Source organism: Colletotrichum abscissum, assembly GCF_030869225.1.
Source record: "Colletotrichum abscissum strain IMI 504890 chromosome Unknown Scaffold_8.1, whole genome shotgun sequence".
In the NCBI taxonomy this organism is placed as follows: Eukaryota; Fungi; Ascomycota; class Sordariomycetes; order Glomerellales; family Glomerellaceae; genus Colletotrichum; species Colletotrichum abscissum.
The window spans coordinates 1,481,356-1,494,852 of NW_026850525.1; the positions used below are offsets into that span (position 1 = coordinate 1,481,356).

Here is a 13,497-nt window from a genome sequence, read left to right on the forward strand (position 1 = left end):
CTCGTTGCAGACAGACTGGGGAGAATTGAAGGAAGGAGATGGGCAAAATAAAAAAAGAAGTCATCCTCTGGGACGCCACAAGCCAGCGTCTCTGAAGAACCCAAACAGTGCATAGAGATGATGATCCCCAGTGTTAGCGCCTTACGGCAGTGAGGAGTAATTTGGGTATCCGAAGGAGGAAGGGACGGGAAGGTACCTTACACTTTCCGTAGTGTGGCGTGCCTGACTTCCTGCGTGCCTGGGTGCTGGCTTTTCGTAACGTAAGGAACCTCCCATGCACTTTGGGTACCTGCCTGAAGGTAATACCCAAGGTTAGGTAAGAAACCTGACCCAGTCTCACTCTCTCGCTCTCTCTCGGCTCTCCCATTCCTTGCCCGCCCAGCTCTCACTCCGCTCTGTCTTGCTCGCCTTACCGCCCGCTGCCCTCCACTGCCTTAGGTACTTACCTTCCACCCGCACAAACCACACCACACACAAGAAGCAGGCACGGCAACAGTGCACACCACTTACCTCACTTTTGGCGACTCATATCCGTACCTTTTACCTACGTACCTACGTAGGTACCTCATCTTCCCATACATACCTTGCCTTACTTTCTTCCTCCCGAGGTACCTTTTCTGCGTGCTCAAGGCTTAAGGTACGGACAAACAAAACGCAAGAGAATAAGAAAAAAAACGATAGAGGGTTTGGATTCTCTTGCCCATTTATTTACCTTCACATCACCCACATCTGCACCCACAGTACAGCCCGGCCCTGGGATTCGCCCATCTTTTTGGGTGCAGCCGATCAAGCCCACACTAAATCTCCCTACGGCCAGCAACGAACGCCTCACAACAAAACCACCACCGCGCCTTCGCCCACACTCCTTTGATCATCCTCGACCCGGCCCCTTTTTTCCTTTTCTCCAGCCGGTGTTGGTGCTGGACTTTGGACTGCGACCACTACCACTACGTATACGACGCCCAGGACAGGACGTTTCTAGGTTTTACCTATTTCCCCCCTCCCGCATCACATAGCCTTGCATTACAACTGTGGTCCGCCCTTGTGTGGTTTTTTTTTCCTTCTCAATCTCATTTCCGCCTTCCTTTCTTCGGACGAGACGAGACGAGAGACGAAAGTGTTCGGTCGGTCGCTGGCAGCATTTCAGCTCCTGCTCCAAACGTCGCCCTGTCGCTGCTGGGCTGCTCCACTACCACAAGCCAACAACCTAACCTCGACGACCCCGACCCATTCTCCCCGACCCTCTTCTCACCCACGCCCTCACCCTCACCCTGACCCCCGACTATTCGTACTCGACCGACTCCCAATCCCAATCCCAACCCCGACTACCACTACTTTCAACACCACCATCCCCTTCAGGCCAGCGCCTGCGACGTGGCTACCCGTCTCCCGCCAGTCTCGCGAATACCTGACGGCCGTTACCCGAATTATTTACTATCGCCCAGCACGATACCGCCGCCGTGCGACGACGACCCTTTTCTTCAATTCTCGACCCCAGTACATACCTACCTACCCATTCCACCACGACCACCCCCCGGCATTTTCGCAGCCCAGCTGATGCCGACCGATAATTTCCTGGCAACTTCCACCTCCGACACTCAAGGCTGACGGGCCGCTTTCCAATCCATCCCGCCCTACCAGTGAAGAGTCGCAATCGAACACACCACGCGCAGACAAGACGACGCAAACATTACTGCACCATGGCGTCGGATTACGATCATGGGGCGCCGGACGACCGCTTGCAAGCCCACCCCGCCGCCACCCCTATGGAACCTGGTTATCCCGGTGATGGAGTCTGGCAGAACGGAGGAAGGAGAACTCCCGAAAGAAATTACCGCTCACAACAGCCCTCACGTTCACCCGGTCCCAGAACACCTGGTCGAGAGGGCGACTCAAGGCGGAGCGGTGAACGCAGTAGATCCAAAGGAAGAGGAGGTGGGCGGTCAGCCAGCGGTCAACAGAGGACCTGCAAGAAGTGTGGAGAGCCTCTCACCGGCCAATTCGTTCGCGCACTGGACGGAACCTTTCACTTGGATTGCTTCAAGTGTCGTGTACGTCTTCAGAATATCCCCTGTTCTTCCCTGATTGTTCTAACCCGGATTTTATTACCAGGATTGCGGCCAGATTGTAGCCTCCAAGTTCTTCCCCGTCGATGACGAAGGTGGTGAAGGACAGTATCCTCTGTGCGAGACAGACTACTTCCGCCGGCTGGGTTTGCTTTGTTTCCAGTGCGGCGGCGCCCTTCGAGGCTCCTACATCACCGCTCTCGACCGAAAGTATCACGTCGACCATTTCACATGCTCCCTGTGTCCCACGGTCTTTGGCGCGCAGGACAGCTACTACGAGCACGATGGCAACGTGTATTGTCACTACCACTACTCTACGCAGTTTGCGCAAAGATGCAATGGCTGCCAGACTGCAATCCTCAAGCAGTTTGTGGAAATTTACAGGAACGGCCAGAACCAGCACTGGCATCCCGAGTGTTACATGATCCACAAGTTTTGGAACGTGCGACTTACGCAGCCGAGTGACCCCTCCGAATTACCTCAGGAGACCGACGACCCCGCGACTCGCGACATCATTAGAGAGGAGGAAGAGCGCATGGAGGAGAAGGTCTACCGTATTTGGAGCGTCCTGTCAACTTTCGAGGAGTCGTCCGCAGCATGCATCTCCGATATGCTCCTCCACGTGAGCAACGGCGCCTATGTCGACGGTGTGCTGGTCGCCAAGAAGTTCATCTGGCATGTTGAGATCTTGTTCCAGTCTGCTGATCGCCTGGACTACTCCATGGATCAACTGAAGCTCAAGGGTGAGCTTTGAATAGCCATACTCTCAGATCACGTTCTTCGCTAACAGCCCAGAAATAGGATTGTCGTACGGTCGTGAGGCCAAGCTTCTGTGCAAAAAGATAGTATCTTTCTTCTCGCTGCTGTCCAAGACCCAGGACACGGGAGCCCGCAAGCTTGGCGTCACTCAGGAGTTATTGTCCCTAGTCACAGGTCTTGCTCACTATCTCAAGCTTCTCATTCGAATCTGTCTGCAGGGAGCGTTACGCCTTGAGAAGGAGTCTAAGAGCTCCGACGGCATTTATCAATTCCTGGATGACCTGAGCGAACTGGACAGCGTAAAGCCCGACGACAACACCCTACAGGCTATTACGGGCAACTCGCGCCTTTCGGCAAAGGATTCTGATCACTGTGCACTCTGCAATAAGTCTGTCGAAGACGAGTGCGCAAAGAACTCCGACCGGCGATGGCACATTGCCTGCGTCAGCTGCTCACGTTGTACAAGAGATATCGGTCGCAAGCTGGAAGATGCTCGCTACAATGCCTTTGACAAGAAGATCTACTGCAACAACTGCATCGGCGCCAACGGTGATGATATGCCGCCTTTTGAGCATGTCACCAAGCTCCAGCAGTACGTTTTCTTGTTGAAGGTGGCGCTCGCGCGGTTGTTGGACATCCTGCGAAGCAATGGCGCTTTGCCTCGGCAAAACGATGACCAGAACTCGGATGGTTATGGTCCAGGCGAGGGTGCCCGAACTTTGGCTCCCGGAGAAGCACCCTACCTAAACTCAGACAACCGCTCGAAGTCGTACGCTGGAGATCAACGGGAGCACAATCGCGAGTCTTCCTACGAGAACACGCTGAATGATGTTCGCCGATTGAGAAGTACTCGTCTCGACAAGCATTTGTCTTCAAGCTTTCGCAAGGCTAGAACGTCGCGCATCATGGACGGGCCTGAGGGACGTAGCGTTCGCCCAGGATCCGCGGGCGAGGACTTAGGCCGCGCTGATGGGGACCTCCATATTCTCGAGGAACGAAGAGGCCCAAACGACGAAGGCACAACGGACAAAATGTTCAACCACCAAGACGCTCTGACGCTGGATGATATCCCGCGAATCGTTGCTGCCGAACAAGTCAAAGAGCAACAATATAAGCCCAACCGCCAGGAACTCTTCCGGTCCCCCGCTACCGACCCCATGGGACATCAAAGATCGCAGTCGGCAGGTAGAGAGGCTGAGTTGCGCATGGGCGATGCGATGCCTCAGCGTCTGGGACGGAAGTACTTTTCGGAGCTCTCGGGATTGGAGTACTTTATCGTGCGCCACCTGGCAGTCTTGACTCTGGCGCCTGCCGTTGAGAACGAATTCCCTCTGGAAGAGTTATTGAGCTTTATCGAGTCGAGAAAGCAGCCCACGTTCTGGAAAAACTTGGGCAAGGCCTTCAAGAACGACCGGCCGAAGAATGTCAAGAAGAAGGGCATTTTCGGAGTACCCCTGGACGTCATCATTGACAAGGATGGCGCCGAGTCAACAGACGGTGTAGGCCCCGGAACACTCAAGATTCCTGCAATTATTGACGACCTCATCTCATCCATGAGAAAAATGGATCTTTCCGTTGAGGGTGTTTTCCGAAAGAATGGCAACATCAAGAAGCTGTCTGAGCTCTGCGAAAGAATCGACCGGGAAGGCTGCGACAGCATTAGCTTCATGGACCAGCCTGTTGTACAGGTTGCCGCTTTGTTGAAGCGCTATTTGCGTGAGCTGCCCGATCCACTCTTGACTTTCAAGCTCCAGAAGCTCTGGATTTCTGTCGCCAAGATCCAGGACGATGCAAAGCGCAAGTCGTATCTGCACCTCATCTGCTGTCTCTTGCCCAAGGCTCACCGAGACTGCTTGGAGATTCTGTTCTGCTTTTTGAAGTGGGCTGGATCCTTCCATCAAGTGGATGAGGAAGCCGGATCTAGGATGGACATCAAGAATCTGGCAACCGTTATTGCACCGAACATTCTTTACAACAGCAACAAAGCGCCTGCACTGGACAGCGACCCCATGTTCGCCATTGTCGCCGTGAACGATATGATCACGTCTATCGAAGAAATGTGCCTGGTAAGATTGCTGTCCCGTCATCAGACATTTCGCAATACTAATTAGTTGTAGGTTCCCGACGAGCTTATGGAAATGGTCAACGATCCATTCGTGTTTGGCAACACTGCCGATCTCACTACAAAGGACATCCTTAAGCGTTACCAGGACCGCATGGGTCAAAGACCAGGGTTGGGCGAAGTTAATGAGGTCTTTAACAGACCAGATAACTCATCCCGGCCCCCTCCCCGAAGGGTTGAGACTGACCCCGCTCTGTGGCAACAACAAGAGAGTAGCGTCCGCACTGTGCAGGAACCGCCCATGCCCATTCCTCCTTTCAACCAACCCAATCCTGGTACACCACCCCAAAGATGGCGGCCACATGAAGAAAATGGCCACCCTTCACCCTATGGTGGAAGCCAGTATGAGCATTCAGACACCGAAGGCCCTTCGGAAGCTCAAAAGAGAGAATGGCGCCAGTCGGGTGGGGTTTGGGGAAGACAGAACAGCGGTGTTGGCGTAGGTGGAAACACATAATCCAACCAAACCAAACCGCAACAGCAAAACTACACACATATCGAAGAGTGATTTCCTACGAGGCTCACATCACTTGCTACGCATTCTATTGGGACTGCGATTTGGGGTTTCGGAGAGTCACATATCCATGCATTGTTGGCGGCGTTCCCAACCGTTTTTCATCAAAAGAACAAAAGACTTTTCTTTTGTTCGGCTACTCAACTCACGACAAGGCGGCATGAATGATTTTTTTATTTCTTTTCAAAGTTCTCTTCCAACACTTTGTCAAACCCTCTGCTTCTTGGCTTCTCCGAGAGTGAAGCATCGGATCGATATGGAATGAGGCATCCTAACGGTCTGCTGGTGTTCCTTCGCACAAATTACGATCCCGTCGTCTACTGGAAAGGGGGGGAAAGAGGACTGGTGGTCTTGGTTTGACCCTGGCTTGTTTGGAGTAAAGGCCCTATGCCCATTGACTTGTCGATGGGTGATACCGGTCTGGTTTGATTGATATGTCTCGAGCTGGACAGCTGGCCTCGTTTCTTCTTGGCTTGCGCGAGAGACCTAGTATAGCTTCGCTTCTTTTGTTGAAAGAGGGAGATATCGGATTACATTTGTGAGATGATCTGGAGCCAGGGGGAAGGGAGGAGGCCGAATAGTGCGCCACGTTTGCGCGCATCTCGAGAAAGGGGTCGGGAGGAATGGGGAAACCTCGTCCATTGTTCGCCTTTGAAAGACGCTCCTCCGTGTAGCTATGGATGGAGTAAAAGGGCCACCTAGGTAGTTCCGCCAACGCGAATAGGACAGGCCAAGCATTGCCTGCAGGTTTTCTCCAACTATTGCCTCTGAATATGTGTGCAAACATGTTGCTGCTCGCGTGTCCTACAATCATGTTTCACAGCCCATTCGCAACGCCTGCTTACACGCATAGAAAGGCAAAGAATACGACCTGATATATGTTGCTCTTGCTCATGATGTGGCCGCTTATCGGCCGTTTATTAGTTCCCTCTGGCATTGAGGGGTTGTTTATGTATATATACGATGAAAAATCTCTGAAAACTTTTTTTTCAACATGAAGGTCTCATATCCCTAAAACACCACCGTCCTTCATCATAACCATCATCGCCTTTGTAACAGCGTCCTTCATGCCTTGACGCTCACCTTGCCAGCCTTCTCCTGGTCGAGGAACCACTGCACGCCCCTCTTGATGCCGTCGTCAAGGCCGACAATGGGTCGGTACCCGAGGAGGCGCTTGGCCTTGCTGATGTTGTAGTAGCGCGTCATGCAGCTGTAGATGCAGCGCTGGCGGTTGAAGATGGGCGGCTTGCCGATGATGGCGAAGAAGATTTCGGAGCAGAAGCCCAGCGCGATGCCGAACTCGCGGGAGATCTTCCAGGCGTGGTCGGTGCCCTTGTCGGAGCCGGCGGCGCGCCAGATGGCGCGGGCGAAATCCCAAAAGTAGATGGGGCTGTCGTTTGTGACGAGGAAGGCCTCGCCGTCGACCTTTTCGTGGTCGAGGGGCGTGATGGAGGAGGCGGCGGTCGCGAGGAGGAGGCGGGCGGCGAGGAGGTGGGCGTGGGCGACGTTGCCGACGTAGGTGAAGTCGAAGAGGTTGTCGTTGTCGCCGAGCTGCACGCCCGTCTTGCCCTCGCGGTAGATCTTGACCATTTGGTGCGTCACCATGGTGTCGCCCTCGCCGAAGATGCCCGCGGGGCGGATGGCGGATGTGAGGAGGGGGTAGGGGTCTTGGCGGTTTGCCTCGAGGACCAATTCTTCTGCGGCGGCCTACGGATGGTCACATGTCAGTCATTGGTAACGCAACAACACTTGAAGGAGAAGAGCAGGAGATTGGCCATCGCATTATAAGCGCAATGGAGCGTGGGAATTCGTAGGCTGGCGTGCGCACCTTGGTCTCGGAGTAATACTCCGTCTGCAGTTCGCCGCGGATGACGGGCCAACGCTCGTCGGCATTGATAAGGTCGGTGGCATTGTCGCTAATGATACTCGCGGAAGACGTGTAGACGAGAGCCTTTACGGAGGCGGCCAGGCAGGCGGCGATGATGGAAGCGGTGCCGTCGACGTTGACCTTGCGGAAGAGATCCTTTGCGATGGCGCTATCGCCCTGGGGCGCGGGGGAGGCGGTGTGGACGACGACGTCGGGTTTAACGTTCTCGAAGAGGGACTTGATCTTGTCTACGTCGGTGATGTCCGCCTCGTGGTAGTTGGCTTTGGGGTTGCGGTTGTTGGCGCAGCGGAGATCTACAACGTCGACGGATGCGACGGCCCAGCGGTCGCCGGCCAGGAGTTGGTTGACCACGTGGTGGCCGAGGAAGCCGTTGCCGCCGACGACGAGGACCTTGCCCAGGTTGGGGGGCGTGGTGGGCTTTGCAGACATGTTCGCGGCGCTGCTGGTTTTTGGGTGGGAGAGAGGGTGGTCGTTGGGGTGTTATCACGGGCTGAGGTGAAGGAGTTGGAGGAGGCTCTGGGAAAGGATAATTAATTGGCGTGGTCTGTTGTCTCTGGTCCCCTGAACTGAGGATTTCTGGGGTAATGGCACAGCACCAGAGAGGCCAAGCTTCAGTTTGTTCGATCCAATTTCAAAGTACAGCTTGAGTACCTAGTACACAATAGCTAGGCAATACTACTCCTCCAAAGTTAGTATAACTACTTGTGAACTTTCTGAGTGGCGCTAATTGCATTTAGGCTACCTGTATGGAGAACATGCCAGAGAATACCTCGCAGAACATCCAACCTCTACGACGCTGTTGTGGTGGGGCCGGTGAGATGCGTGTCTGCTTCCGCATTCAACATGACATGAGGTGCAGGGGGGAATACAGCAAGGTGCCCCACCTCGAAGAGCACTGACTTTCGAGACTGCTATGCAGGCGCGTCTCTTAAGACTTCACTTTCACTTTGAGTCTGACATATTCTTAGGCGAAGAGTGACAGACGAGATTCCTTTATTCTCCTTCTCACCTTTTTTGGTCAAAGCTACCGTCACCTATCATCTTCGCAACCTGCTCCATCTTTTTTGGACCTTACGAAAGCACCTTCCATTATTATGCATCTTGGCGCTTGCTCTTGGAGATGAATGTACTCTCCAGTTTCGCAGTGAGGTTGTCATGGAGGCACATGACAACGTTGAGATCCTAGTGCACGTCACAGCGCCGTGCAGAAACATCGATGATGTGCGCTACCGAGCCCTTGCACAGGCATATCTCGATTTTGCACCAACGAGACAGACCAATATTTTCAGCAAACCTTCAGAAGAGGAAGATGTCGAAGCTATCCCCAGCTCAGAGGCCGAGCCACCAGCGTTGCCTGCTTGGTCAGATGTGCCGAACCTCGATAGCGAAACAACGCAACCGGCAACCTCATCACCACCACATATACAACCACCGCCACCTCAATACCCCGCAACTTTTGGATCTTTCGAATCACAGCAACTGTCCTTTAGGAGTGTCTTGGATAACAGAAATTCCCCGGGTCTCGGTCAGCCACTTGCATCTAGAGACTTACCACCTTCGTCTCAACCTGTGGCTGATTCACAGCCAACGCAGGCTAGCTGGGTAGCTCCTCCCAGTGTCGTCGGTGATTCTCAGCCGTCATATGATATCAGTCTTGCCGAGTTCTCATCCCCGAGCCGGCTCTTTGAACATCTGGCAGGGCAGTTCGATAGCCAACTCGATGAGGAATCTCAGCAACTGTCCTCAGAAGCAAGCCAGCAACAAGTTCCAGAAGTAGTCGCAACGGCTACGCCAGTCATAGAGGAAGACTGTAATGAAGATGAGGACGATGGTCAGGTTATTCTCGTAACGTCGAGCAACTCCCTGGCAATTAAGAGCAATGCCACCCCAGTTCCAGCGGCCTCTACTATTCCCGCAGATGCTATAATCCTCAACACGCCGTTCCCTGCTCTGAAGCGACCGCCTTTAGTCAGCTCTCCTTTTGAGCAGATAATACAGGACACGCCTTGCCAACCGTCTCGGAAGAGAGCAATACCGTCATCGCCAAACCGAGCCGGCTCCGAGCCCCTACTTCCATCGAAACGGCACAAACGGTCAGCGCCCATCTCGGAATCGAGGTCTGTCATCACGAGAAGCTCCTCAGATGTAGGCCCTGGGCCCAGCCATCTTTTCAGACCTCAACGGCCTCCTAATGAGAGGCACTTGAGCTACCTCGCACGTCTTGAGATCCACCCCGTTGGCCCCCCCGTCGGCACCAGCGAGCTGACGCCAGATGATCTCCTGACGCCCAAGCTGAAGGAGCTGGCCCGCCAACTCAAGATATCGAAGCGCTTTGCCCCGGTTGAACAGATAAGGGAACTGCGTCCATTTGAGCGAGGCCACTGGCACTTGGACTGGACCGGCTGGCGACCGAGTCTCCGCGAGCGAGCCTGGCACTTTTTGACGGATTACATCCTCGAAGGGTTCGCGGGATGGGGCGTCTGGTGTAAACGCGCAGAGGACTGGTCCTGTATACGCGTGTACTGCTGGGGCCACATCGTCGGCCACATCTATCTGGCCTTATACCTGGCGAGCGAGAGGGCGCTGAAGAAGGATGCGGCGAGGTGGCTGGACGGTGCGGGTGAGGTTATTGTCATCACCAATGGCCACGAAAACTCCGACTCTGGGGAGAGCGTGGAGGACGATCCCGACGACGGAATGTAGTAGGATGGGAGACGACGCGGCGGGCTGTTTTCATTTCGTTTTACTTCCTTCTTGTTTTCCTTGGCTAAGCGAGGCGTTTGCATAAGGTAAGGGGTTCGACAGGGCGGTACTGCTTGACAAGTTTGGATACGGGGCAAACAACCTGATTAGCATAGAATTAAACAATGGGCGCACCTTCAAAATGGTATATAGGGAGCAAATTGAACATTTCGTTCTAGTCGCGAAACCTCTCTTTGACATTTGGTATCTGAAATATAGCTAAGAAACATCGACCGATCGATCCTTCTAGCAATTCCTACTCTGTACAGAACAAGAAAAACCAATAAGCATACCCTCCTCTTCCCGGCTTGCTCCTCCTCGTACACGATTCATCGCTCTGCTGAACTCGCTCAGGCATATCCTACTTTTTTGACACTTGACGCCGCGGGGTGGAATTTATTCCTCAAGGGGAATCCTCGAGGAGAGAAAGAAAGGGGCTACCGCTCAGATTCGTGACCTGAACTGGGTAAATCTTACTCGGGAGAAGGGCTACGCTTGACGACATGGCCCAAGACTTCCAGCGACTCGCGCTCCCAACGGTCAAAGTCAGCCTTGGCGAGCTCCTCATATGCGAGCTTCTCGGGCGGTGACATCTGCTTCCACTCGTTGCCAATGGCTTGCATGTTCTCACTCGCCTTGCCGGTGTGGTTGGAGTAGTCGCCGCTGCCAAATCGCGCCTTGACGAAGAGCGCGTAGGCGTTGTGCGGCCTCTTGGGGAGGCGGTCGTCGCGGATGGTCCGCGGGACCTGCTTGCCGGTAAGGTTGCGGAGCCTCGTGCGGGCGCGGTTGGCCTCGGCCACAACCGTAGGCTGGAGCGACTCAACCCACGACTTGTAGGCCGCGTTGTTGGTCAGCTTGTTGGCTTCGGCAGTCTCTTCGAGACGCTATGTATTCCAGGTTTGTCAGTCTCTTGTTTGATATGGATCGAGGGGCTTCTGTTGGAGATTCACAGCAGAAGGAACAAGACAGAGGGTCAGGCCTTACCTGGACTTCGTATGAGGACAGGTTCTTGTAAGACTCGGCAATGCTCTTGACCCGGTCGGTCAACTTCAAGTCTGAGGTGGGCTCCGTAGCAAATTGTTGCTCAGCGTACACCCGGAATGTGTTCGTTGGGAGCTTCTTGGGCTCCTCCAGCAGCGCTGCCGTCTTCAACTCCCGCACCCTGAGCCTCTTCTGTTGCTCGGGCGTGAGCACCACCTTCTTGACCTTCTTCTTGGGCACAGCCTTCTTAACGGCGACCTTCTTCTTCGCCTTGGGCTTCTTAGCAGCGGGCTTCTTGGCCTTGGTGGCAGGCTTCTTCTTGGCGGCCGTGGTCTTCGTCTTGGTCTTAGTGGTTGTCGCCGCCTTGGTGGCAGGCATGCGCGCCGATTGCGAGGTCGAGAAGCCGCGGCAAGACGCTGCGCGCACGACGGCAAGCTGAGTTCGCGGTACTGCCAGCGGGGCGGTGCGGAGGAGCACGCGCTGAGCGGCGGCGCGGCCGATTGCTGTCAACATTGTTGTGATCTTGTGAGTGGGCTGGTGTTTGGTGTTTTGGAGCGAGCCGGGAGATGTTTAGTGGTGGTGGTCGATTGCGATAGGGCAATCCGGAAGGGGCTGGATAGGGCGAGTCGAGTGCGAGCGGTATTGAGGCTAGGATCAGGCCAATCGTGGGAGTCGGGGGAGTCGGGGTGTGTTTTCGACACCACAATTGCCGTCCGTGGTATTGACGGAATGACGAGGGACTGTGAGCAATGCGACTGAACTTGGTCGACCTCCTTGTTTGTTTGACCATCCACCCCTGGAGCTCTGATGTACTGAGTACCAAGATATTCCCATTAAAGGGTGCAAAACAGAGTACCCAGTACGCCACCTTCAATCACCCACCACAACAGTTCCAAGCTGACCATTTTTGGTAAGCCCACCCAAACTTGCGGCCCCGTTTGTCAGGCACCAGAGCCTTGACGCAGTAGCTCTAGCGGCGGCGGGAGCAGCAGCAGGAGCAACTGGCCTGTCAGCCAGTCAGCCAGCCAGCCAGCCAGGCGGCCTGCAGAGGCACCCACGGGACGCGAAGCTCACCCTGGACAAGCTTCAATCAACTTCACATACCGAACCATCACCAAACCTACCCACGAACTTGCAACAAACACGAAGCCTATCCTCCTTTCCGACCACCTTTTCATCATCTTGATCTCCAAACTACACAAAATCCAGCCACCATGGATCACAGACCGCAAGCTTGGGGCCGTGTACGCAATCCCCAGTCTCCCCCCTCCCCTCCTTCCCGGGAATCTCAGCCTCGCATTGTAGACTAACAAGCCGGAACCCCTCCTCATAGCCTAGAGACGACGTCTACGGAGCCTACGATGGCTCGTACATGAACACCAATGGTCCCAACCAAGCGACACAGGCCCCCATCGTCACGGGTACATCAGTCATTGCCATCAAGTTCAGCGAAGGTGTCGTCATCGCCGCCGACAACCTGGGTACGTCTTTGTCTTTACTCGCCCTTCAATGCCGTCTTATGCTGTCATCATACTGTTCCAATAATGAAAGCTGACAATTCTTCTATCATGTAGCATCCTACGGCTCCCTCGCCCGTTTCACCGATGTCAAGCGTCTCCGCACCTTCGCCAACTCCACAGTCGTGGGCTTCGGCGGCGACGTCTCCGACATGCAATACCTCGACCGCCATCTCTCAAGCCTCGACATTGAGGAGTCCTACGACCTGGCCAACGACGCCCCCGCCCGGCTCAATGCCGCGAACCTTCACAAGTACCTCTCCAAGCTCCTCTACAAGCGCCGCTCCGACTTCGACCCCCTCTGGAACCACCTCCTCGTCGCCGGCCTCGACGACAACAACAAGCCCTTCCTCGCCGCCGCCGACCTGCTCGGCACCACCTTCACCTCTCCCTCCTTGGCAACGGGTTTCGGCTCAGCCCTCGCCCAACCCATCATGCGTCGCTACGCCCCCGATGAGGAGACCGCCGCTAAGCTCTCCAAGGAGCAGGCCGTCGACGTGATTAAGGAGTGTATGAAGGTTCTCTTCTACCGTGACGCTCGCAGCTCGGATTCCTACTCGATTGCTGTAGTAACCAAGGATGGAGTCGACTTGAAGGAGAGTGAGAAGCTTGAGAAGCAGAGCTGGAAGTTTGCGGAACGGATCCGCGGCTACGGTACGCAGGTGAACTAAGGGGAAGGCACGGACACAAGGATCTTTGGGACATAGAGAGACAGGCAGTGAGAGAATGGGTGGAAATGACATGACAATGACTGGGTATTCGGCATAAGCTCTGGCAGTTCCGTGGGTGGGAATACTCATGAGACGCAAGTAGTAGAAGAGAAGCACGAGCCCTGCAACCCAGGGCCTATCGACATCACGATGAAATCAGGCGTGTGCGAGCAAGCATGTGTAACACCAAATGAAATA

General features: G+C 54.7%; 5 protein-coding genes across 5 annotated transcripts; 3 read left to right on the forward strand and 2 right to left on the reverse strand.

Moving 5' to 3' along the window:
• Window positions 1-1,700: 1,700 nt before the first annotated feature.
• CABS01_04486 (RhoGAP domain-containing protein) lies at window positions 1,701-5,404 on the forward strand (the record flags this gene model as incomplete). The annotated part of the gene is made up of 4 exons (XM_060537857.1): window positions 1,701-2,051; window positions 2,113-2,809; window positions 2,868-4,891; window positions 4,943-5,404. The coding sequence occupies 4 exons, from the start codon at window positions 1,701-1,703 to the stop codon at window positions 5,402-5,404; spliced, it is 3,534 nt and encodes a 1,177-aa protein (XP_060390702.1).
• Window positions 5,405-6,526: 1,122 nt separating this feature from the next.
• CABS01_04487 (3-beta hydroxysteroid dehydrogenase/isomerase) lies at window positions 6,527-7,778 on the reverse strand (the record flags this gene model as incomplete). Its single annotated transcript, XM_060537858.1, has 2 exons — window positions 6,527-7,168; window positions 7,290-7,778. The coding sequence occupies 2 exons, from the start codon at window positions 7,776-7,778 to the stop codon at window positions 6,527-6,529; spliced, it is 1,131 nt and encodes a 376-aa protein (XP_060390703.1).
• Window positions 7,779-8,504: 726 nt separating this feature from the next.
• CABS01_04488 (uncharacterized protein) lies at window positions 8,505-10,052 on the forward strand (the record flags this gene model as incomplete). Its single annotated transcript, XM_060537859.1, has 1 exon — window positions 8,505-10,052. The coding sequence occupies one exon, from the start codon at window positions 8,505-8,507 to the stop codon at window positions 10,050-10,052; it is 1,548 nt and encodes a 515-aa protein (XP_060390704.1).
• Window positions 10,053-10,564: 512 nt separating this feature from the next.
• Window positions 10,565-11,585, reverse strand: CABS01_04489 (HMG box protein; the record flags this gene model as incomplete). Its single annotated transcript, XM_060537860.1, has 2 exons — window positions 10,565-10,975; window positions 11,076-11,585. 2 exons carry the CDS (start codon window positions 11,583-11,585, stop codon window positions 10,565-10,567), a joined length of 921 nt encoding a protein of 306 aa, XP_060390705.1.
• Window positions 11,586-12,286: 701 nt separating this feature from the next.
• Window positions 12,287-13,260, forward strand: CABS01_04490 (proteasome A-type and B-type; the record flags this gene model as incomplete). The annotated part of the gene is made up of 3 exons (XM_060537861.1): window positions 12,287-12,316; window positions 12,406-12,553; window positions 12,647-13,260. 3 exons carry the CDS (start codon window positions 12,287-12,289, stop codon window positions 13,258-13,260), a joined length of 792 nt encoding a protein of 263 aa, XP_060390706.1.
• Between the last annotated feature and the right edge of the window lie 237 nt (window positions 13,261-13,497).